Source organism: Grampus griseus (genome assembly GCF_964374135.1).
Source record: "Grampus griseus genome assembly, chromosome: 4".
In the NCBI taxonomy this organism is placed as follows: Eukaryota; Metazoa; Chordata; class Mammalia; order Artiodactyla; family Delphinidae; genus Grampus; species Grampus griseus.
This window is the reverse complement of record NC_138997.1, coordinates 13569734-13593076: the sequence shown is the minus strand read 5'-3', so window position 1 is coordinate 13593076 and position 23343 is coordinate 13569734. Positions and strand designations below refer to the sequence as shown.

The window sequence follows — 23343 nt, the reverse complement described above, 5'->3', positions numbered from 1 at the left end:
CTCCCTTTTCTTCTGAGCCATGTGTCTGACAGGGTCTTTGTGCTCTGACCAGGTGTCAGCCCTGTGCCTCTGAGGTGGGAGACCCAAGTTCAGGATATTGGTCCACCAGAGACCTCCCAGCTCCACGTAATATCAAACAGCAAGAGCTCTCCCAGACATCTCCATCTCAGTGCTAAGACCCAGCTCCACTCAAAGACCAGCAAGCTCCAGTGCTGGACACCCTATGCCAAACAACTAGCAAGACAGGAACACAACCCACCCATTAGCAGGGAGGCTTCATAAAATCATAATAAGGTCACAGACACCCCAAAACACACAACCGGATGTGGTCCTGCCCATCGGAAAGACAAGATCCAGATTCACCCACCAGAACAGAGGCACTACACACCTCCACCAGGAAGCCTGCATAACCCACTGAACCAACCTTAGCCACTGGGGGCAGACACCAAAAACAACGGGAACTACGAACTTGCAGGCTGTGAAAAGGAGACCCCAAACACAGTAAGTTAAGCAAAATGAGAAGACAGAAAAACACACAGCAGATGAAGGAGCAAGGTAAAAACCCACCAGACCAAACAAATGAAGAGCAAATAGGCAGTCTAGCTGAAAAAGAATTCAGAATATTAATAGTAAAGATGATCCAAAATCGTGGAAACACAGTGGAGAAAATACAAGAAGCATTTAACAAGGACCTAGAAGAACTGAAGAGCAAACAAACAATGATGAACAACACAATAAATGAAATTAAAAATTCTCTAGAAAGAATCAATAGCAGAATAACTGAGGCAGAAGAACCAATAAGAGACCTGGAAGATAAAATAGTGGAAATAACTACTGCAGAGCAGAATAAAGAAAAAAGAATGAAAAGAATGAAGACAGTCTCAGAGACCTCTGGGACAACATTAAACACACCAATATTCAAATTATAGGGGTCCCAGAAGAAGAAGAGAAAAAGAAAGGGACTGAGAAAATATTTGAAGAGATTACAGTTCAAAACTTTCCTAATATGGGAAAGGAAATAGTTAATCAAGTCCAGGAGGCACAGAGACTCCCATACAGGATAAATCCAAGGAGAAACATGCCAAGACACATATTAATCAAACTATCAAAAATTAAATACAAAGAAAAAGTATTAAAATCAGCAAGCGAAAAACAACAAATAATATACAAGGAAATCCCCATAAGGTTAAAAGCTGATCTTTCAGAAGAAACTCTGCAAGCCAGAAGGGAGTGGCAGAACATATTTAAAGTGATAAAAGGCAAAAACCTACAACCAAGATTACTCTACCCAGCAAGGATCTCATTCAGATTTGATGGAGAAATTAAACCTTTACAGAGAAGCGAAAGCTAAAAGAATTCAGCACCACCAAACGAGCTTTACAACAAATGCTAAAGGAACTACTCTAGGCAGGAAACACAAGAGAAGGAAAAGACCTACAATAACAAAGCAAACAATTAAGAATATGGTAATAAGAAAATACATATAGATAATTACCTTAAATGTAAATGGATTAAATGCTCCAACCAAAAGAAACAGACTGGCTGAATGGATACAAAAACGAGGCCCATACATATGCTGCCTACAAGAGACCCACTTCAGACCTAGGGACACATACAGACTGAAAGTGAGGGGATGGAAAAAGACATTCCGTGCAAATGGAAATCAAAAGAAAGCTGGGGCTTCACTGGTGGCGCAGTGATTGGGGGTCCGCCTGCCGATGCAAGGGATGTGGGTTCGTGCCCTGGTCCAGGAGGATCCCACATGCCGCGGAGCGGCTGGGCCCGTGGGCCATGGCCGCTGAACCTGCGCGTCTGGAACCTGTGCTCCTCAGCGGGAGGGGCTGCAACAGTGGGAGGCCCGCGTATCACAAAAAAGAAATACAAGAAAGTTGAAGTAGCAATTCTCCTATCACACAAAATAGACTTTAAAACAAAGAGTATTACAAGAGACAAAGAAGGACACTACATAAGGATCAAGGGATCAATCCAAGAAGAAAATGTAAAAATTGTAAATATTTGTGCACCCAACATAGTAGCACCTCAATACATAAGGCAAATGCTAACAGCCATAAAAGGGGAAATTGAGAGTAACACAATCATAGTAGGGGACTTTAACACCCCACTTTCACCAATGGACAGATCATCCAAACTGAAAATAAATAAGGAAATACAAGATTTAAATGACACATTAAACAAGATGGACTTAATTTATATTTATAGGGCATTCCATCCATAAACAGAATACACTCTCTTCTCAAGTGCTCATGGAACATTCTCCAGGATAGATCATATCTTGGGTCACAAATCAAGCCTCGGTAAATTTAAGAAAGTTGAGATCGTATCAAGTACCTTTTCCGACCACGATGCTATGAGGCTAGGTATATCAACTACAGGAAAAAAATCTGTAAAAAGTACAAGCACATGGAGACTAAACAATACACTACTTAATAACAAAGAGATCACTGAAGCAATCAAAGAGGATATCAAAAAATACCTAGAAACAAATGACAATGAAAACACGATGACCCCAAACCTATGGGATGCAGCAAAAGCAGTTCTAAGAGGCAAGTTTATAGTAATACAATCCTACCTCAAGGAACAAGAAAAATCTCAAATAAAAAACCTAACCTTACACATAAAGCCATTAGAGAAAGAACAACAAAAAACCCCCAAAGTTAGCGAAGGAAAGAAATCATAAAGATCAGATCAGCAATAAATGAAAAAGAAATGAATGAAACGATAGCAAAGATCAATAAAACTAAGAGCTGCTTCTTTGAGAAGATAAACAAAATTGATAAACCATTAGCTGGACTCATCAAGAAAAAAATGGAGAAGACTCAAATCAATAGAATTAGAAATGAAAAAGGAGAAGTAACAACTGACACTGCAGAAACACAAAGGATCATGAGAGATTACTACAAGCAACTATATACCAATAAAATGGACAACCTGGAAGAAATGGACAAATTCATAGAAAAGCACAACCTTCCAAGACTGAACCAGGAAGAAATAGAAAATATAAATAGACCAACCACAAGAAATGAAACTGAGACTGTGATTAAAAATCTTCCAACAAACAAAAGTGCAGGACCAGATGCCTTCACAGGTGAATTCTATCAAACATTTAGAGAAGCGTTAACACCTATCCTTCTCAAACTCTTCCAAAATATAGCAGAGGGAGGAACACTTCCAAACTCCTTCAACAAGGCCACCATCACCCTGATGGCAAAACCAAAGATGTCACAAAAGAAAGAAAACTACATGCCAATATCACTGATGAACATAGATGCAAAAATCCTCAACTAAATACTAGCAAACAGAATCCAACAGCACATTTAAAGGATCATACACCATGATCAAGTGGGGTTTATCCCAGGAATGCAAGAATTCTTCAATATATGCAAATCAATCAATGTGATACACCATATTAACAAACTGAAGGAGAAAAACTATATGATCATCTCAAGAGATGCAGAAAAAGCTTTGGACAAAATTCAACACCCATTTATGAAAAAAACCCTCCAGAAAGTAGGCACAGAGGGAACTTACCTCAACATACTAAAAGCCATATATGACAAACACATAGCCAGCATCGTTCTCAATGGTGAAAAACTGAAAGCATTTCCACTAAGATCAGGAACAAGACAAGGTTGCCCACTTTCACCACTATTATTCAACACAGTTTTGGAACTTTTAGCCACAGCAATCAGAGAACAAAAAGAAATAAAAGGAATCTAAATCGGAAAAGAAGAAGTAAAGCTGTCACTGTTTGCAGATGAAATGATACTATATATAGAGAATCTTAAAGAAGCTACCAGAAAACTACTAGAGCTAATCAAAGAATTTGGTTATGTAGCAGGATTCAAAATTAATGCACAGAAATCTCTTGCATTCCTATACACTAATGATGAAAAATGAAAGAGAAATTAAGGAAACACTCCCATTTACCATTGCAACCTGGTGGCGCAATGGTTGAGAGTCTGCCTGCCGATGCAGGGGACACGGGTTCGTGCCCCGGTCCGGGAAGATCCCACATGCCGCGGAGCGGCTGGGCCCGTGAGCCATGGCCGCTGAGCCTGCGCGTCCGGAGCCTGTGCTCCGCAATGGGAGAGGCCACAACAGTGAGAGGCCCGTACACAGCATAAAAAAAAAAAAAAAAAAAAAAAAAAAGAATAAAATACCTAAGAATAAACCTACCTGAGGAGACAAAAGACCTGTAAGCAGAGAACTGTAAGACACTGATGAAAGAAATTAAAGATTATACAAACAAATGGAGAGATATACCATGTTCTTGGATTGGAAGAATCAACATTGTGAAATAGACTATACTACCCAAAGCAATCTACAAATTCAGTGCAATGTGTATCAAACTACCAATGGCAATTTTCACAGAAGTAGAACAAAAAATTTCACAATTTGTATGGAAACACAAAAGACCCCGAACAGCCAAAGCAGTCTTGAGGGAAAAAAACGGAGCTGGAGGAATCAGGCTCCCTGACTTCAGACTATACTACAAAGCTACAGTAATCAAGACAGTATGGTACTGGCACAAAAACAGAAATATAGATCGATGGAACAGGACAGAAAGACCAGAGATAAACCCATGCACATATGGTCACCTTATTTTTGATAAAGGAGGCAAGAATATATAATGGAGAAAAGATAGCCTCTTCAATAAATGGTGCTGGGAAAACTGGACAGCTACATGTAAAAGAATGAAATTAGAACACTCCCTAATATCATACACAAAAATAAACTCAAAATGGATTAAAGACTTAAATGTAAGGCCAGACACCATAAAACTCTTAGAGGAAAACATAGGCAGAACACTTCCTGACATAAATCACAGCAAGATCCTTTTTGACCCACCTCCTAGAGAAGTGGAAATAAAAACAAAAATGAACAAATGGGACCTAATGAAACTTAAAAGCTTTTGCACAGCAAAGGAAAACATAAACAAGACGAAAAGACAACCCTCGGAATGGGAGAAAATATTTGCAAATGAAGCAACTGACAAAGGATTAATCTGCAAAATTTTACAAGCAGCTCATGCAGCTCAGTATCAAAAAAACAAACAACCCAATCCAAGTACGGGCAGAAGACCTAAACAGACATTTATCCAAAGAAGATATACAGATTGCCAACAAACACATGAAAGAATGCTCAACATCACACATCATTAGAGAAATGCAAATGAAAACTACAATGAGGTATCACCTCACACTGGTCAGAATGGCCATCATCAAAAAATCTACAAACAGTAAATGCTGGAGAGGGTGTGGAGAAAAGGGAACCCTCTTGCACTCTTGGAGGGAATGTAAATTGATACAGCCACTATGGAGAATATGGAGGTTGCTTAAAAAACTACAAATAGAACTACCATATGACCCAGCAATCCTACTACTGGGCATATACCCTGAGAAAACCATAATCAAAAAGAGTCATGTACTAAAATGTTCATTGCAGCTCTACTTACAATAGCCAGGACATGGAAGCAACCTAAGTGTCCTCGACATATGAATGGATAAAGAAGATGTGGCAAATATATACAACGGACTGTTACTCAGTGATAAAAAGAAACGAAATTGAGTTATTTGTAGTGAGGTGGATGGACCTAGAGTCTGTCATACAGAGTGAAGTAAGTCAGAAAGAGAAAAACAAATACTGCATGCTAACACATATATATGGAATCAAAAAAAAAAAAATAGGGTTCTGATGAACCTAGGGGCCGTACAGGAATAAATACGCAGACGTAGAGAATGCACTTGAGGACACGGGGAGGGGGAAGGGTAAGCTGGGACGGAGTGAGAGAGTGGCATGGACTTATATACACTACCAAATGTAAAATAGATAGCTAGTGGAGGCAGCCGCATAGCACACGGAGATCAGCTCGGTGCTTTGTGACCACTTAGAGGGGTGGGATAGGGAGGGTGGGAGGGAGGGAGATGCAAGAGGGAAAAGATATGGGGATACATGTATATGTGCAGCTGATTCACTTTGTTATAAAGCAGAAACTAACACAGCATTGTAAAGCAATTATACGCCAATAAAGATGTAAATAAATAAATAAATGAATAAATAGAGGGAAGTAAGGAAAGGAGGGAGGGAGGGAGGGAGGAAGGAAAGATGGGTAACTTGGGAGGTTGGGGGTAAGGGGCAAGCCACCTGGAGAGAAGAGGCCCAGGGTTATGACAAGACACTAAGGTCCTATAGGAAAAAAAAAAAGGGAAAAATGTTCTGGTAGTGTGAATTTTAATAACTAAATTTCATGCAATACCCTACAACACACCCCAGTAAAGATGTGTTCAATCTTGAGCTGACAGTGTTTGCGGAAGAAAAGAATCAGCAGCTGCATCATGTAGAAAAGGTACAACATGTATCAGAGATGTAAGGCTGACGTGACAAAGAGGCAAACAAGCTCCTTAGGATCCACAGATGTGCTGTGAATGACACTGAGTTCCCTGCTGCACTAGGGAGGAATAGGGACAATAAGGCCTAATTTTATTTGAATCTCAAAACCTAGGGTGCCCTCAGCTGGGGTTCCATAAAGAGGCATGACAACCAAGTTCCTATTTCTGACCAACGTCACTTGACTGACAGTGGCAGGATATAAAAAAAAAGCCAGCATGGTGAAGGAAGAGGTCCACACTGATGACAAAGGGCCCCCTACACGGATGCACACTGTGAGTGGCTCCTCTCACCTGGAGCCACCAAGTAAGTGAGGGATCCTAAGGCAATGGCTCCAAATGGGGAAGTAAAGCAAAGATGACTTTGATACTGTGTGTGTGTGTGTGTGTGTGTGTGTGTGAGTGTGAGAGAGAGAGAGAGAGAGAGAGAGAGGGAGAGAGAGAGAGAGAGAGAGAGAGAGAGAGAGAGAGAGAGAGAAAGAGAGAAAAGAAAAAGATACAAAACTAAGATTTTCCTCTTCTCTTCTGAAGGTGCAAGGGAGGGGCATACTAAGGAGAAGACAGCAGAAGAAATGCACGCTACTGGAGATGTCACTTTGTCACTGACACCGTTTAAAACTTTGCACATAGTGATAATGTTAATTGGTTTTATTGTCTAAAACTTACTGCTCGTACGCAGGCGGCTGCCTGTAGTGTCCCCCCCTCGGTCCAGCACTGGTGTCTACAGTGGCGTGTGCACTGCAGGCATTAGCATAACTGAGAGAAAGAATCAAAGAGCTCCCGTGGGTGCAGAAGGCTGAAAGTGGGGCCTCCCACCAGGATCCTGAGGGGACCGGAGAATGAATCTGAGCGCCCATACAACCCGGTGGAGCAGGGTGTGCCCTACACTCTTGACTATCATGTGCTGGAAGAAGGGCAGGAAGACGATCATTATTTTGGTGGCAGGAAATAAAGGGGATATTTAAAAATACAGTATTTATCTTAACCTGACTTTATATTAAATATTTTTACACTAATTAAGCTTCTAATTATAAATCCATAGCAGGAATTCTTGCAAGAAGTGTTACGTAGAGGAAAAAGCCACAGCATGTGTCAGCACGGTGCACACTCCCCGTGTCCCATCAACTGAAGGGGGAGTTTCATGGAGTCACAGGCAGAGCCCATTGTGGCCAGAGGCCAGCTGGGGAATCAAGCTGTTAGCTCCAGCAAGGTGGCTCTACCTCACTGAGCCTTTGGGCACGTGTGGGTGGTCTTCTGCTGGACGTTGTTGATGCCTTACACAGGGAGAGAGGGAGAGAGGGAGAAGGGAGATAAAAAGGTAATAGAGAAAGAGGAGAAGCGAACATCATACACCTTTAATAATATAAAAAGCTTTTTTAAAAATATGAACTGAACTTTAAAGAACAATGAAGAAAGGGCACGAGGGGGCTTCCCTGGTGGCGCAGTGGTTGAGAGTCCGCCTGCCGATGCAGGGGACACGGGTTCGTGCCCTGGGCCGGGAGCATCCCACATGCCGCGGAGCGGCTGGGCCCGTGAGCCATGGCCGCTGAGCCTGCGTGTCCGGAGCCTGTGCTCTGCAACGGGAGAGGCCACAACAGTGAGAGGCCCGCGTACCGCAAAAAAAAAAAAAAAGGGCAGGAGGCAGAAGACGTGAAGGAGGCCACTGGTTTGCTTGTGGCTCACAACTGATGTTTGAAATTAACTACACATGAAACATAACAGAGAATACTGAATTATCTCTTAGAGAGACTAAGATGACCTCCCAGAGCATGAAATATTCTCACGAGCCTTCAGAAGAAGGGGCTGTGCACATCCTTTGTGTTTCCTGAAGTACCTTGCAAACAGCCATGGAACTGATTTGCTGAACTGAGCTCCGCCCGGTCAGATGGTAACCAAGCAGGAGAGTTTTCTACAGCAATTTACAACAGAACTCATTACTCCTATGATTAAACGTTGAGAAATCTCAGGGCTTCTTAGAAACAGAACCCTGACATCAAAATTCTTCAACAGAAGATAGATAAGGCGGCAGAAACCCTGACTGGGAGTGCGGACTCTGCCACTACAGCTTGGTCTATGACTTTGGCCAGTGATTGAACCATGTCACTTTTTAAAAAAACCACCAAGTATACAAACCAGAAGCAGTGGTAAAAATAATGACATTGAAAGACTGAGGACATTCAGTACCCTCTTGTCCTCTGCACTTGGACAATTCGATAATCATCAACTGGGAGATGTGTGTTACAGCCCAGTCTTCATTGTAGGTTTTCTATTTAAAATTTAATACCTGAGAGGCCCTAAGCCAGGATTTATTTCCCCCCTAAGAAAATATATCATTCTGTCACTGAAGTACCAGAAGGGTTGCTTGAGCCTCCAGAGGGAAAAGTGAAAAGCTCTGTAAGTTCCTTCAAGGGATTTCACACGTCTTTGTTTTCTCCTCTCAAGAGAGATTTGGGGTAACGGTAATGTCTGCCACGGCATCACCCGGATTAAACTTCTGTGGGCAGGAAATGCATCAGCACTTACATCATTTACAAGAGCATGCATGAAGAAACCAATACAGCATTAAAAACAAATTAAATGAGCAGGAAATTTCTAATGCACAGGCTGCTTTCTCTGTGGCTCTCAACTTCCCTGGGAACCTCCCAGAAACGATTTAAAAGCCTGAGAGAACACTTACCACATAGAGACCAGGGTAAAGATTAAGTTCTCACAGGAAGTTCACATATGAAGTCTGAGAACTCAACACTGGGTTAGCTTTGACCCCACTTATTATAAAATGCTGTAAATATCTGTGTGAGCACATGCACCACACCCCAAAACAGGAAAGCCAGGAAAAGAGTGAAAACCAAAGAAACGTATATAGCAAGGTTTAAAAGTGAGGCTCAAAAGATGAGAAGACCAAAGTTCTGTTGAAACATATAAAATAAAAACAGGAAAAGGACCTCAAATTATCAAATGCAACCTCCATTTAATGTAGAGGAACCTGAGGCCCAGGATTGCAACTGGTCCCACAGCTGCTCTTCAGCCATATGAGGTCTGTGCACCCAACAGGTGCAGGTATACATCGGAGGCAGTATCCTCATAGCCTTCCTCTCTTGTTGAATTAGTCAATATACGCCAAATAAAACTCTGATTTATTTCTTAAAGCACTTCCTTCCACTTCCTAAATCAGGGTTTGCATGAAATTTGAGAGTTCATTTAGTTCATTCCTGTTATATTAAGCAGAACGAAGTTTCAGAAATATAACAGATACTCACTTTCCTTGTTTGTTTTTGGGTCTATAAAGAAGATGAGCTCTTAATTACTTTGATATTGCCAACATTTATTGATTCAAAACAATGCCGGAATACCTATAATGGGTAACAACTCACCATGTCATGTCCAATGGGAAATACGTTAATTAATGTGGCATAGATCCTGCTCTCAAGATGCCCAAGGACGAGGAGGGCAAGACGAGGCATGTACTAAAATCATTATAATATCAGGCAGACAAGGGCCAGGAAATTACTACAGGAGTAGAATAGATGATGTCATTATTCCTACCTGGGGGATGAGTAAAGTGACATAAACGCAACTCTGAGACTGGATTACATTACACGGAGAAGCAAGGGCATTCCAAGCTAGATGCTGTTCAGTCAAAAGCAAGGCAGTAGCAAACGTGGAGTATATATGGAGAAAACACAAATAGGTTCAGTTTTGCAAAAGAAGGCATACAAATTGGAGAGTCTGTGCGCTATAGAACTAGAAAGGTAGATTTAATCCGGAGCACGCTAGATCTCTGGAGCTACGAAAAAAATGCTTTTCCCCTTCATCCTATAGTCCATATGGAATCATTCATTTATCCTTTATACAAAATTCTGAAGCAACCCCTAAGTAATGGGCACCAAGGAAAGGCACAAGGCATGTAATTTGAGAAAAACACGGTCTCTACCTCCAAGGAACTTAGTCTCCGCTAGGAATGACACATAAGCAGCCGATGATGACCACACAATAGTGTGAGAAATGTCATGACAGCATGCCAGGGTCACATAGAAGTGTATGAGAAACGTCACTGAAAATCAGGCTTGTAAGGGAAGAGTAACAGGGGTCCCAAAGGAAGAAAACGAAGATAAGCAGTAGTTATTGAAATAGAAGAGGGGATGTTGGGTATTCAGAATAAGATAAAAGTATGTTAAAAACACTTGAAGGTGTGAGAAAGTATAAAGTGTTCAGAACAGAAACTACATTTTAACCCAAAGCCATAGGAAACTATGAAATCACGATGATGTCCAAAACTATGATTCAGGAAAATATATCTGGCAGCAGCATGTAGAAAATAATTGGAAAGCGGAAATCACTACAAAATGTTTGACTCCAGAATCTAGAAAAAGGGTAGGGAGGACCCAAACTGGCCCAGTTCCAGTGAGAATATCATGGACACAGGATTCATGCAACTGAGCAAATCACAAACTTAGGGAACAAAGGAAATGCCAGGCGCCTCACATTTTAGAATGGATCGATCAAAACTGGGAACTAGGAAGGAAAAGCATCTGCAGCAGGAAATCGAGACGTGCGGAAATATTCAAGAAGCAGACAGAGAGCAGAACCCATAGAGAGAAAGGAGGAGAAGCTGGAATGAAGGTCCAACAGGAACACAGGAGGAAGAAAGGTGTGGGTACTGCGGGGAGTGCGATGACAGGAAGAAAGGCTTCTGGCGACAAAACCAACGCTGTCCCTCAGTAAAGGAGCTTCGGGAGAAAACAGAGCAGAAGCCAAATTGTAAAATATCATGAAGTACTAGACTGTGAAAGCAGATTACTCTTTGGAACTCCTGAGAAATTGAACAAGGGAGGAAAGGAGAAAGGCTGGTAATTTGAGAAGCATCATGGGAAATTTTTTTGGTAGAGGAGACTTGAAAAAGGTCAGAAAAAATAATTCAGAAGAGAGAGAATTTAATGATCTTTATTGGCAGGCAATTCACATTTCTAACTTAAATCTACAGTCTGAAGCATTTCCTCCTGCTTTGCTTTTAAAGACTGAGAACTTCCATCTGCCATCCTCTAAATGGTGAAGACCTTCATACAGTTGGGACCTATCATTTTTATCACTCCTCAGTCTTCAATTCTGGGTGAAAATACCAATCCATTAGTCCTTTCTCGTGAGTTTTATTCTTTGCCATGGCGTTTCCTTTGAACCCTCTCTATATTCTAGAGTCTTTGGGGAAAAAAAGCCATAAGAGGGTCCAACAATTTAATAAAGGCTAAGTCTAAACTGACATTTTAAAAAGGTAGGTGTATGATGATCCCTCTATTCTTGTGCTTTGCAAACTCGTTTTGTTTTCAAAGCAGAAGAACCATTTCTTCTAATTACATCATCTACAAGATCCAAGGAGCTGCTATGAATAGAGCAAAGGTAAGCAAAATAGAGCCTCAACCATGGGGCTTTCCTCCCCATCCCACAGAAGCTATTGTAAAATAGTGCTGAACACTGGCAGTGTGTTGCTTATTAGTTTTTAACATTTCTCATAGAATATCTATGCAAGTTATCTTTCTTATATCATATAAAAATCACCTTCATCACTATATAATCTGGAGCTCTTTCCTGAAACCTTTCCCTACTTACAAATGTTATGCAGAATTCTGACCACACAATCCCGGACATGAGCGACCTCTTTTCTAAATAGCTTCATGACAGCTCAAACCTATGTGAACACTGTCTTGAAGTCAGGTCACTGATGAGCTTAGAAACAGTAGGACTGACCCAAATACTGTTTATCTGTTGTAAAGAAAATGTTTCTTCTTCTTCCCTCCACAGAAAAGTCAAAATTAATAAAATTTCTCCTCCACTAAATATCCTAAAAGCCCTGAGCTACAAAATGTATCATCTGTAAAAAGTCATAGAAAAGAACCGTAAAACGTATATTTGTTGTTCGCAATTGATACTAACCTAATAAATTTAACAGCCAAGCCCAGATCGGCTATACAGCAAGTTCCATTTTTCTTCACCAGGATGTTCTTACTTTTCAGATCTCGATGGGCAATTGCTGGTTTGCCTTGAGTACTAAAGATTTCGGTGTGTAAGTGACATAGGCCACTGACAGAAGAATAGGCTAACTTCAGCATCGACTTAGTATCTAGGGTGGTGGACTTCAGGTAATCATAGAGGGAACCATTTTCATGATAATCTGTGATTAGGTACAACTGGGTCCAGGACCCCGTTCCTTTGATATCTGCAGCAATGAACCCTACAAGGAAAAAAAGACAACAAGGGTTGGTGCTATGTGTTTTCTGAATATTATCGGGATAATTATTTTTTTCAACTATCACTCTTTGTCATAGGTGTCTTTTGTTTGGCATTTCATTCAGTTTTCTGATTGTGCCTATGACAGTATCAAATCACTAATACCAATCAGAGGCCATCAAAACAGCAGGCGTGGAGAAACACTAAGAGTTTGTATCTGAAAACAGGATCCCTTTCTCATCAGCAGTTGATATTTAAATGATCTTGAGGTTAACGGTAAATAGTTCCTGGTATTACAGTTACACATAAGACACTGTTTACAAAACAGGCACACACTCCATGATTAGCTTATACTCTTTCTACTTGAATGATCCAGCTAGATCATTTCTAACTTGAGAAAATAAAAAGGAAATCAATTATCAATATAAACTCTGGACATAAATAAACCCTGCAGCTAAAATTCCCATAACTTTTCACAGCACTTAGGCAAAAATGTGCTCCTTCAATCCCTAAGAAACCTTAAGAAATTCTGGTTTTGCATTTCCCGTCCCGGAAGAAAAAGCTTTTTGAACATGTTCCATTTCCAACCCACCGTTCATCCACAGAAGTGCCTTAGTCACTCCTCCTGCGAGGTCTCCCATTAGAAGCGTATGACATTCTTGGGCTCATGCCAAGAAGAAAATGTCTATATATTTCATAACAGGTCTACACAGATGAGTTAATATGCAGATGTTAACAGAAAAAGAGAGGAAAGCTAGGAAACCCTGAACACTGCTATACAGACTTTTACTCACCCAAAATGTTTTCATGCCTCATCAACACTGTCTGATATATTTCTGTCTCTCGGAACCAGCTGGCTTCCTCTGTGGTGAAGAACACTTTCACAGCTACCTTTTCGCCACGCCACTTTCCCATCCAAACTTCCCCATAGCGCCCTTTTCCAATCTGTTTCACCATCTGAATCTGCTTAGCTATAGTCCTCTGGACCTGTTAAATCCCAAAACACATTGTTAGTGTATTCACAGCACAACAGCTTTGTTTAATCTTTTTTTTTTTTTTTCCTCCGGAGAAGAAATGCATGTAAAATATATTTAGCCAGTAGTTTTTCTTTACAGAGACAACTTATTTGCATTTATTTATTAATTTATGCTGTCCTCTTTTAAATGTATTTGAAATTGAATGTGGATTTTGAGTGTTTGAAGTATTGCTTCCAAATTATTAAGTATTTTATTCTACCTATTATTATTTTCACAGAGAAAAAACCTGAATGGGTTCACAGTAATTGGCAGAACACAATACTTTTCACTTCTACCACTATAGTGGGATACTAGATACTCTGAAGGGAATCATGTCACTATATGTTTGGATAAAATACAACCAAAGAAAAATGTAATGCACTGTTGGGCACACATAGAAAGAAAGGAAATCTCTGATCAGGGAGGAATGGAGGGAGGGAGGAAAAGAGGAAGGACAGAGTTAAGACCAGAGCAGGGATAGATAAGCATTCAGCAGCATATTCAAAAGCCAGGTTGTTGTCTGGACAAAGAATAATACCAGCACTGAGATCTAGAACATGAACTTTGACCCCTTTAAAATTAGAGAAACTGAACCCTGGGCTTTAGCATTAAGCCGGAACCACTGAATGGTACCAAATTTGTCCTAGGTTGGTAGCACACCATCACCATGGCTCCTGGCAAAAGCAAATACAAATCCTCTCTTGAGGAAATCATTCGCAGAATACGTTTCACTCCACCACTATGGTGAGATACTAGATGCTCTAAAGGAGCTCTTGCCACCATACAACTTTGATCGTGGATAAAATATAAGAAACAAAACACTGATAACACATTGTTGGGCTCACAAGGAAATAAAGGAAAGCCCCAAGGTGGGGTTGGGGGGAGAAGGAGAGAAGGAAGAGAAGAAAATGGAGGGAGAGAAAGAAAGGAAAGAGAAAGAGATCCTACAGAGTAAAACGCCTTAAAACAAAAGGAAACAGCCACTGCAAATGAGAGGCAGGAGAAACAATCCAAGCAGATTTAACCCCTTCAGATTACAGATACTGGAATACAAATACAAAATGCCAAGAACACTACAGGAGATGTGTGAAGAAATGAGACAGAATGAAATACAAGGAAACAGTAAGAAATTACTGAAAATTATACTTTGAGGTGGAAGAGTTGTCATAACAAGAAATGTAAAATGGAGACGTAAAACAGCCGATTAGAGCTGGGGAGAAAGTTAAACTGTGAGGGAGCTCTGAAGAATTATAGAGTGCAGCAGAGACAAAGAGAAGGAAAATAGGAGAGCTAAACGGCATAAAGGTTGTAAGTCTCTTTACACATGATCTTCATTCTACCTCTGCTTAAATGTTTTAAGAACTCCATGACTGAAGGGGCTAAGTATTGGTGACCATTTACATAATTTGGGAGACCTATATAAAGAATAGAACTCTCATAAGACCTGGTCAGAAAATTGGAATGTACTCTTCGCAGAGACATGCTTTGCATCAAGTAAACCCAAAGTGTTTCTTTCTGTATTTGCACTTTTAAGGGCCATGTAATTATACTGAGTCCACCTAGATAATCCAGAATAATCTCACTTCAAGGACAGCTGATAAGCAACCTTCGTTCCCCTTTACCATGTAAAGTAACAGATTCTAGGGATTAGGACATGGACATTTTGGGGGGGCCAGTATTCTGCCTACCACAGATGTCTATCAGCTGGGATGTGCTCTGTTTTTGCATAATGGACGATTTTATCAATTCAAGAGGTAATGCTATCCATTGCCAGAACCATTACCAGCACTAATATCAGACTGAAAGCTTTTGGGGACAAGATAAAGTCCTTTTTTCTTTTCCTGTGAAAGAAGAATTAAAAAATAAAAGCATTACTGACATGCCATTTAGCCACTCAGCCGGAAGGAAATGAGGAAGGATGTATGAAGAGCAGCCTTCCTCCCTTTAGGAGTCAGAAAGGCTCTGTGAGGACCCCTTCAGCACATTTGCATTCCTAAATAAGGGAACAGAAGCGTCAAGGGCACTAAGCAGTTGAGAGCCAAATCCGTAAGTAGTCAAATTATTGACTTGCGGAGACTTCCTACATTTATTCAAGAAATATTACTAATTTATAGATGTTACAAAGCAGTACTTACGTAAATCTACAGAACATTTCCTAACAAACAGCTTTATATCCACTTCTTTTCTAATGATAACATATATAATTAATTTCATGAAAGCATAGTTGGAATTGGCAATGCTCACAAGAGCAGGAATAACTTATCTCAAAGATAGAAAGTCTCACTAAATTACATTCAGAAATTTAAAATATCCTTATATTTTGAGATTTATTATAACATCTATGGACCTGAAAATATAATTTGAAAAATGTTTTAACTATGTTATTTGAGTTTTTATTTCATTTAGTTCATGTTTCAGGTCTTTCTGTACTTAAACTTTCCCTCTGTATTACATTCTTAGATATCAATTCTGAAAGTCAGCTTGTATAAATAAAAAACATCACTATAATTGTGATTCCAAAAAGAGAAGAATTACTTCATGCAAAATGGGTACAATTAGCTGTATAAGGATTATAAGGAGTTATCACTATTTCAGAAATGTCCTCTTATCTAGTGATCAGCTATTTGATAGTGTCTAACGGTTAAGCCCGTGTACACGATGGACACTGAAAACCATGTAGTTGTAAGTAATGCTCTGTGCTCTCTACATGTCCCTGAATTAACAAAACACACACCCCTACACACGAATATACTGTTTAAAATACTTTGCTTAGTAAGGCTGACTTAATGATACATATTGGAAATATTTTTCACAAAAGATTCCTCAACTAAGAGGTTTGATGTTCAGTGAGACAATTTACTTCACCTTTTGTTCCTTTACAAGGTCAGATAAATAGGGTATAAATAAATAATAATAGTGTTACCATTTACTGAGCGCATACTATGTATGTATTAAATGTGCCAGGCATGTTTATATGTATATTTATTATATATGTATGTGTATATTTATATATATGTATATTTATATATGTGTGTATATTTATATATTTATTTATATATGTATATTTATTTATGTGTATGTATATTTATTTATATATATGTATATTTATATATGTGTGTATATTTATATATTTATTTATATATGTATATTTATTTATGTATGTGTATGTATATTTATTTTTATATATGTATATTTATATATGTGTGTATATTTATATATTTATTTATATATGTATATTTATTTATGTATGTGTATATTTATTTATATATATGTATATTTATATATGTGTGTATATTTATATATTTATTTATATATGTATATTTATTTATGTATGTGTATGTATGTTTATTTATATATATGTATATTTGTTTATATATCTGTATATGTATATTTATCTTTATATATATATATATATATATATATATATATGGCAGGCAAACTATCTTAATTCTTACAACCACCCTATGATATTCCTCCCTTAAAGGATTTATATACAAAGTCACTTGGCAAATATTAGGTCCAAGTATGTGTTTATACACATGGCATGAACTTTCCCTTTATGTTAATGAAATAAACCACAAATCGGAATTAATATGCAGAGAGACTACTGTGCATATCTGCATTGTTTATCTTAAAAATCAAATCTTAAAACAGGATCGTAAATCTGTAATACTGAGAATTTCCCCTCACTAAACTGAGTTTGACAGGATCCTTCTTCCCATCCTGTTGCTAGCAAACGCAATTCTTTGTTTTATTTAATATTTGGTTCACAAACATGAAGAGCACAGATTCTACAGGCAGATCATCTGGGTTTGAATCCTGGCTTCTCCACATATTAACCAGTTGGCCCAAGTCAGGGGCCTATGCCCCTGCTGTGTGATACAGGGATACATTTCTAGTACTACCTCACAGCTGCTATGAGGATTAAATGAGAGTCTGGCCAGGACTGGACCAGTTAATAGTCAAATGCTGGGTTTTTTTGGTGTCTAGATTACAGAAGTAAGATATTATAGTTTTCACAGATATTAAAAGTTGGAGTGGAAAAAACAAATTATTGAGCAGCCTCTTTAATCACTCAGGTATGCTACTAAGGATACAAAGTGAACAAATGTAGTCTCCACCCCAAAGAGATGAGAGTCTACCTAAAGACACAGGTACACTAACACCAATTACAATGTTATTTTAAACTGCTACACTGGTACAATAAGCAAACTGTTAAGACAGAAGTTAAACAGACTGGCTCAGTCTGGGCTAATCTGTCAGAGATAAAACATGGGGTAAGCCTTGAGCCATAGTCTGAGGAACTCTCCAGAAAGACATTACATTTGCAAAGACATGGATTTTAAAAACACGTTGTATTTTCGAAACAATTACTCAAGGCTGATGCTAGAGCTCAAGAAGCAGGTGGGGAAGAGGTGGGAGGAGAGGGATGTCATGCTCACCAAGCTAAGAAAGAAGACCCATAACCACTACTAGATTTTAGAATGTGTTATCCAGGGAAGTAAAAGAGTTAATAGGGGGCTTCCCTGGTGGCGCAGTGGTTGAGAGTCCGCCTGCCGATGCAGTGAGAGGCCCGCGTACCGCACCAAAAAAAAAAAAAAAAAAGGTCTAGAAGGAGGAAAACAGGTAGTCTTCAATTCTAACAGCGTATCTGATTGATTAATATCAAAAGGGATTTTAATATCTGTACTTGAAAAAGAAGTGTAATAAAACATTTTTAAATATAAGAATGATATTTGCTATATATGAGTTAAATTCTAAGAATGAAAAGGCAAGCAATTTGATAAGAACTTTTACATGTAAGTTTAAAAAAAAAAAAACTTACATCCTAAGTAGCATTGGTTTGGTCATAGTGACTACTTCACAAGTGGTTTTGTGTCTGGTTTATCACCTCCAGGGGAGGTACTAGTCGAAGAGTACAGAGTTTCAGTTATGCAAGGTGAATAAGTCCTAGAGATCTACTGTACAGCACAGTATCTACAGTTAACAATACTGTATTGTATACTCTTCTTCCTAGTTCAGAGCTAAAAGCTGACACTAACTTTATTTTTAGTTAGACACAATTGACATATAACATTTTGTAAGTTTAAGGTATACAATGTGTTGATTTGATATATTTGTATATTGTGATATGATTATCACAGTAGTGTTAGCTAACACCTCTATTATGGTGTATTGTATTTTTTAAATTTTGCTAAGAGCTAAGAGATTAGATCTTATGTTGTGTGGGGTTTTTAAAATAATTTTATTTATTTTTTGGCTGCGTTGGGTCTTCGTTGCTGCGTGGGCTTTCTCTACCTGTGGCAAGCGGGGACTACTCTTTCTTGCGGTGCCTGGGCTTCTCATTGTGGTGGCATCTCTTGTTGCGGAGCATGGGCTCTAGGCACACGGGCTTCAGTAGTTGTGGCGCATGGGCTCTAGAACGCAGCCTCAGTAGTTGTGACGCACAGGCTTAGTTGCTCCGTGGCATCTTCCCGGACCAGGGCTCGAACCCGTGTCCCCTGCATTGGCAGGTGGATTCTTAACCACTGTACCACCAGGGAAGTCCCTTATGTTGTGTTCTTATCATAAAATAATAATAATAATAAATGAATGAATGGGGCAGGAGGAAAGTTTTGGAGATGATGGATATGTTCATGGCCTAGATTGTGGTGATGGCTTCACAGATGTGTACTCACCTCCAAACTCTTCAAGTTATAAATGTATACAGCTTTTTGGATGTTAAAAATAAAAAGTTATAAAATAAATTCTTGGCTTGAGATTTTTTTTTTAGTTACTTTTAGTACTAAATAGAGGTCACCAAAAGAATCAAGTAAACAAGATATCCAAAGTCAGAACCAGACAATAAAGATTAGGAAAATCAGTCTTAAGAGTTTATAAAGGAAAATATTTCTCATTAATATTGTTATTTCCATTCCAAGTCCCAACAATCTTTTTGCATGGTCCATAAAGTAACCAAATGCTTTTCTCATTAAAGCAAGTGCCTTGGGTTCAGTATATATTTTCTTCCAAGTTGGCAGTGTTGACCATCAGAAAATTAAAACTCTCCTGAATGGAAAAGCCAGGGCTTCACCCTGAAACATAAACCCTCCAGCTGAGATGCAGCCTTCTTCTCTTGTAGAAGTACTCAGATCCCATTTGGTTGTAATACTTTTGCCTTCAAAAGCCAGGCCAAAGTGCAGTAATGTTATCCTTACTGAAAACAGAGGGAAGATGGTCCCATGCTGAATGTTTTCTAATCTGCTCTTTATCAGAACATCTGAGGGTCTGGATTGCAACCATACACTTACATTAAAGAACAATGACCTCACCCCCAATATGTCAAAATGTTATCAGGAAACCCTGTATCTGAGATCTGATGTCTGACTGACTGCAGAGAGCTTTCTCTTTGTCCACTGCCCTATCTGTTTCAGTAAAATGAAACCCAGCAGTTATTGACATTTCCTCTCAGAATACATTTCCTTTAAATTCAAGGTATGTTCTTCTCATACCAGCAGAGGGAGGCCTGAGCCGCTTCCTGAGCTCTGAGACTGCTCAATTAAGTCTCTCAGGGATTCTCCAGGAGGAATGTAAGTTTCATCCTGTTCTAATCCAATGCTGTACCGAGGTCTGGTTTCTTGTCTTTTATACCTGAAGATGCACAAAGAAAGATAATGTTAGACACTGGATTGCAATGATAGTGGCAAACATGCAGATAAAACAGTAACCACAGCAGGTTTTATCTTTGCACATAATACAAGATTAGATGCTCAGTATTTATTACCCTTAGTTATGATTTCCAGCACAAAATCGTAATTACTCTTCTAACCTATATTTTAAAGTAAACTACATGTTTTTACTCACTCACAACCACATATGATTTTTCTTCTCTATTCCTATCAAATGCATATATCCAAGCAGGCTACATTCCATTAATGTTTCTATACAGTTCCAATATTCATTCCCTAAAATCTTTTCTTATAAGGTCCCTGATCAACTACAGATGCAAATTTTTGGTTTACAAAAGACATTACAATTTTCTCATCCAAGGCAATGTATAGATAAATGAGATAAATTGAAACTTTAAAAACTTTTATCAATAATTATGCCTTCAATTAGAAATGATGTTATTTGAATCAACTCCTACTTGTAGAAAAGTAACCTAAATTACTATTACAAAAAGCCAATGATAAGAATTTAAAGGTCCTTGATATTTCACAAAGTAGAAAATGAGTTCTTAGGTGACTGAAAATAATTTGTAATGACCATACTGTAATTTAATAACTGAACATAATTTATTTTAATAATTGATCTATAAATTATCTTTAAAATCTTTCAGTGCTAAGAGGATATTGTTAGCTCACAGAATAAGGAATTACTAAAGCAATTCTAAGTTCACCATGGTCATTTCTCTGCTTTGAGTCAAACCTCAGTAGCAACTAGTTGCTGAATTTCCTAGCTACCATAAATTTCCTAGGGATGAAAATTTTTCTGGGTGGTTTTGATATCTGAAGCAGAAATGAGATAGGTATCTATTAATAGCTTCATTAGGACAAATATTTATCAATAGTAACTGATATCATCAGTGAAATCTAAGATCTAATTAGGTCAAGGAAAGCTGTGGTAAAAAATGTCAACAGGTAGAAGAGTATGAGAATGATATTATAAACTCAAAATTCTATACCTACATGTTAGAAACTTACCTGAAGTAACAGAATAAAATGATAAGGACCAAGAGCAAACTACAGACAGTCACAGATATAAGTAAGGCCTTGTGGTGTACAGGTCCATCAACAAAATCTGAAATTAAAAATAAAGTAAAAAGAGCCATGATACAGAGATTATTTTCATTTAAAATTTAGGAAGCAACTCTTTCCTAAAAGTGCTTGCTGCTCCATGTGCAAGATTTGAGAGGTCCTTTTAATCTGCTAATTGATAAGAAATATATATATATATATATATATATATATATATATATACTTTCTAAATTAAATAAGTCTGAGTAACATGAATCATTGTTCATCTAGCCACTCACTTCAAGAGCATGCATTTCTTCTTCTCTGGAAGGAATAGGTTTGACATAGGATAAAAGCACAGGATATAAATAAATGTAAATGGATCAATACCCCTAAAATATAAGCAGGTTGTCCATCTTTATTTCAGATCCAGCTGATGCGTGTACAGATTTTTCTCATGTGGTTTCTGGAGCACTCTATATCATGAATTTGGATAAAAAAACAAATTTATATTCACTGTACATAAAAACCAAAGAAATCCTATGATGGATACAAAGGATCAGAATTCCTCAAATATTGCCAAATAAATAGAATACGTGATTTGCATTACTTTAAACAAAGATGCCCTTCAAAAATACACAGCTTAATTTTTCATAAACAGCATCCTATTTTAAAAGAATGGGTATGTTCCACTCAAAGAATTACTGTGTGATTCTTTTAAGGAACAAATTATTAAACAGTATTCATGCTGTTTTAACTCCAGTTCCTGACAAATAAGATTTATAATATTACGGCATGAGTTTTCAAATGTAAAAATAAGAATGACCTGGACAGCTTTATACAGATGCATATTTACTGACTTCAACCCCAGAGATTTTTATTCAAAGTATATTTTTTCTTTTTTACAACCATCCCAGGTGATTTATATGCAGGGAGTCTCTGGAACGTATTTTAAGGAAACTGACTGAAAACCTGGTGCACTTACCTAGTAATAGAACTAGCACCGTTCTTATGAAGGGCACCATACATCTTTGAGAGAGTAATTACTGCTATTTAATGTTAAAAGGTATTGTAATTTATGACTTTGGTTACCTACAAACAAGATGTTTTCCAACTGTGCTGTATACTTTTAATGGTACGGCTACCTAAACATTTTGGCTGGGGACCTTACCCCACTAAATGTAAATTTCTTTTTTTCATTCAAAAGTAGTATACATTCCCTGAAGAAAAACTGAAAAGCACCAACTAAAATAAAATAAATAAAATTGCCACCACCTCACTATTTACAAAAATTACTGCTAACACTTTAGTGTATGCCTTTCCAGTACCATTTCAATGAACAAAAAAAAAGTTCATGAAGAAAATAGTTCACAAAAAGGCATTGTATACACCCATGCCCATAGCTGTATTATTCACAACAGCTAAAACATGGAAGAAACCCAAGTGTTCACTGATATATGAATGGATAAGCAAAATGTGGTATATACATAAGACGTGGTTTAGCCTTAAAAGGAAAGAGATTCTGACATATATTACAACATGAATGAACCTTAAGGACACTGTGCTAAGTGAAACAAGCCAGTCACAAAAAGACAAACACTCCACTTATATGAGATACTTAGAGAAGTCAAAACGAGAAAGACAAAAAGAAGAATGGTAGTTGCCAGGGGTTGTGGGGAGGAGAGATGGGGGAAGTTAATATTTAATGGGTAAGAGCTTCAGTTCTACAAGATGAACACAGCTATAGAGATGGATGGTGGTTATGGCTGTATAACATTATAAACATATTTAATATCACTGAACTGTACACTTGAAAGTGATTAAGATGGTAAACTTTACGTTATGTATATTTCACCACAAATAAAAAATTTGGGAAAGAAATCATTAGAATTGCCTTGTAACTAGATCATTTTCATTTATAATATTGTAAACATTTTCCAAAACAATAAAAATTTTTCTGCAAAATGAGTTTCAAAGATTACACAG

The 23343-nt window shown here is 38.2% G+C and overlaps 1 protein-coding gene across 1 annotated transcript in view; it reads right to left on the bottom strand.

Annotated features, from left to right (window-relative positions):
- Nucleotides 1-23343, bottom strand: part of BMPR1B (bone morphogenetic protein receptor type 1B) — a 162478-nt gene that overhangs the window by 11918 nt on the left and 127217 nt on the right. The window contains exons 5-8 of the mRNA XM_082653820.1: nt 21325-21421; nt 20134-20272; nt 13421-13613; nt 12333-12630 (exon numbers count right to left, since the gene is read on the bottom strand). Coding sequence (XP_082509946.1) covers nt 12333-12630; nt 13421-13613; nt 20134-20272; nt 21325-21421 — 727 coding nt within the window. The remainder of the gene's footprint in view (nt 1-12332; nt 12631-13420; nt 13614-20133; nt 20273-21324; nt 21422-23343) is intronic.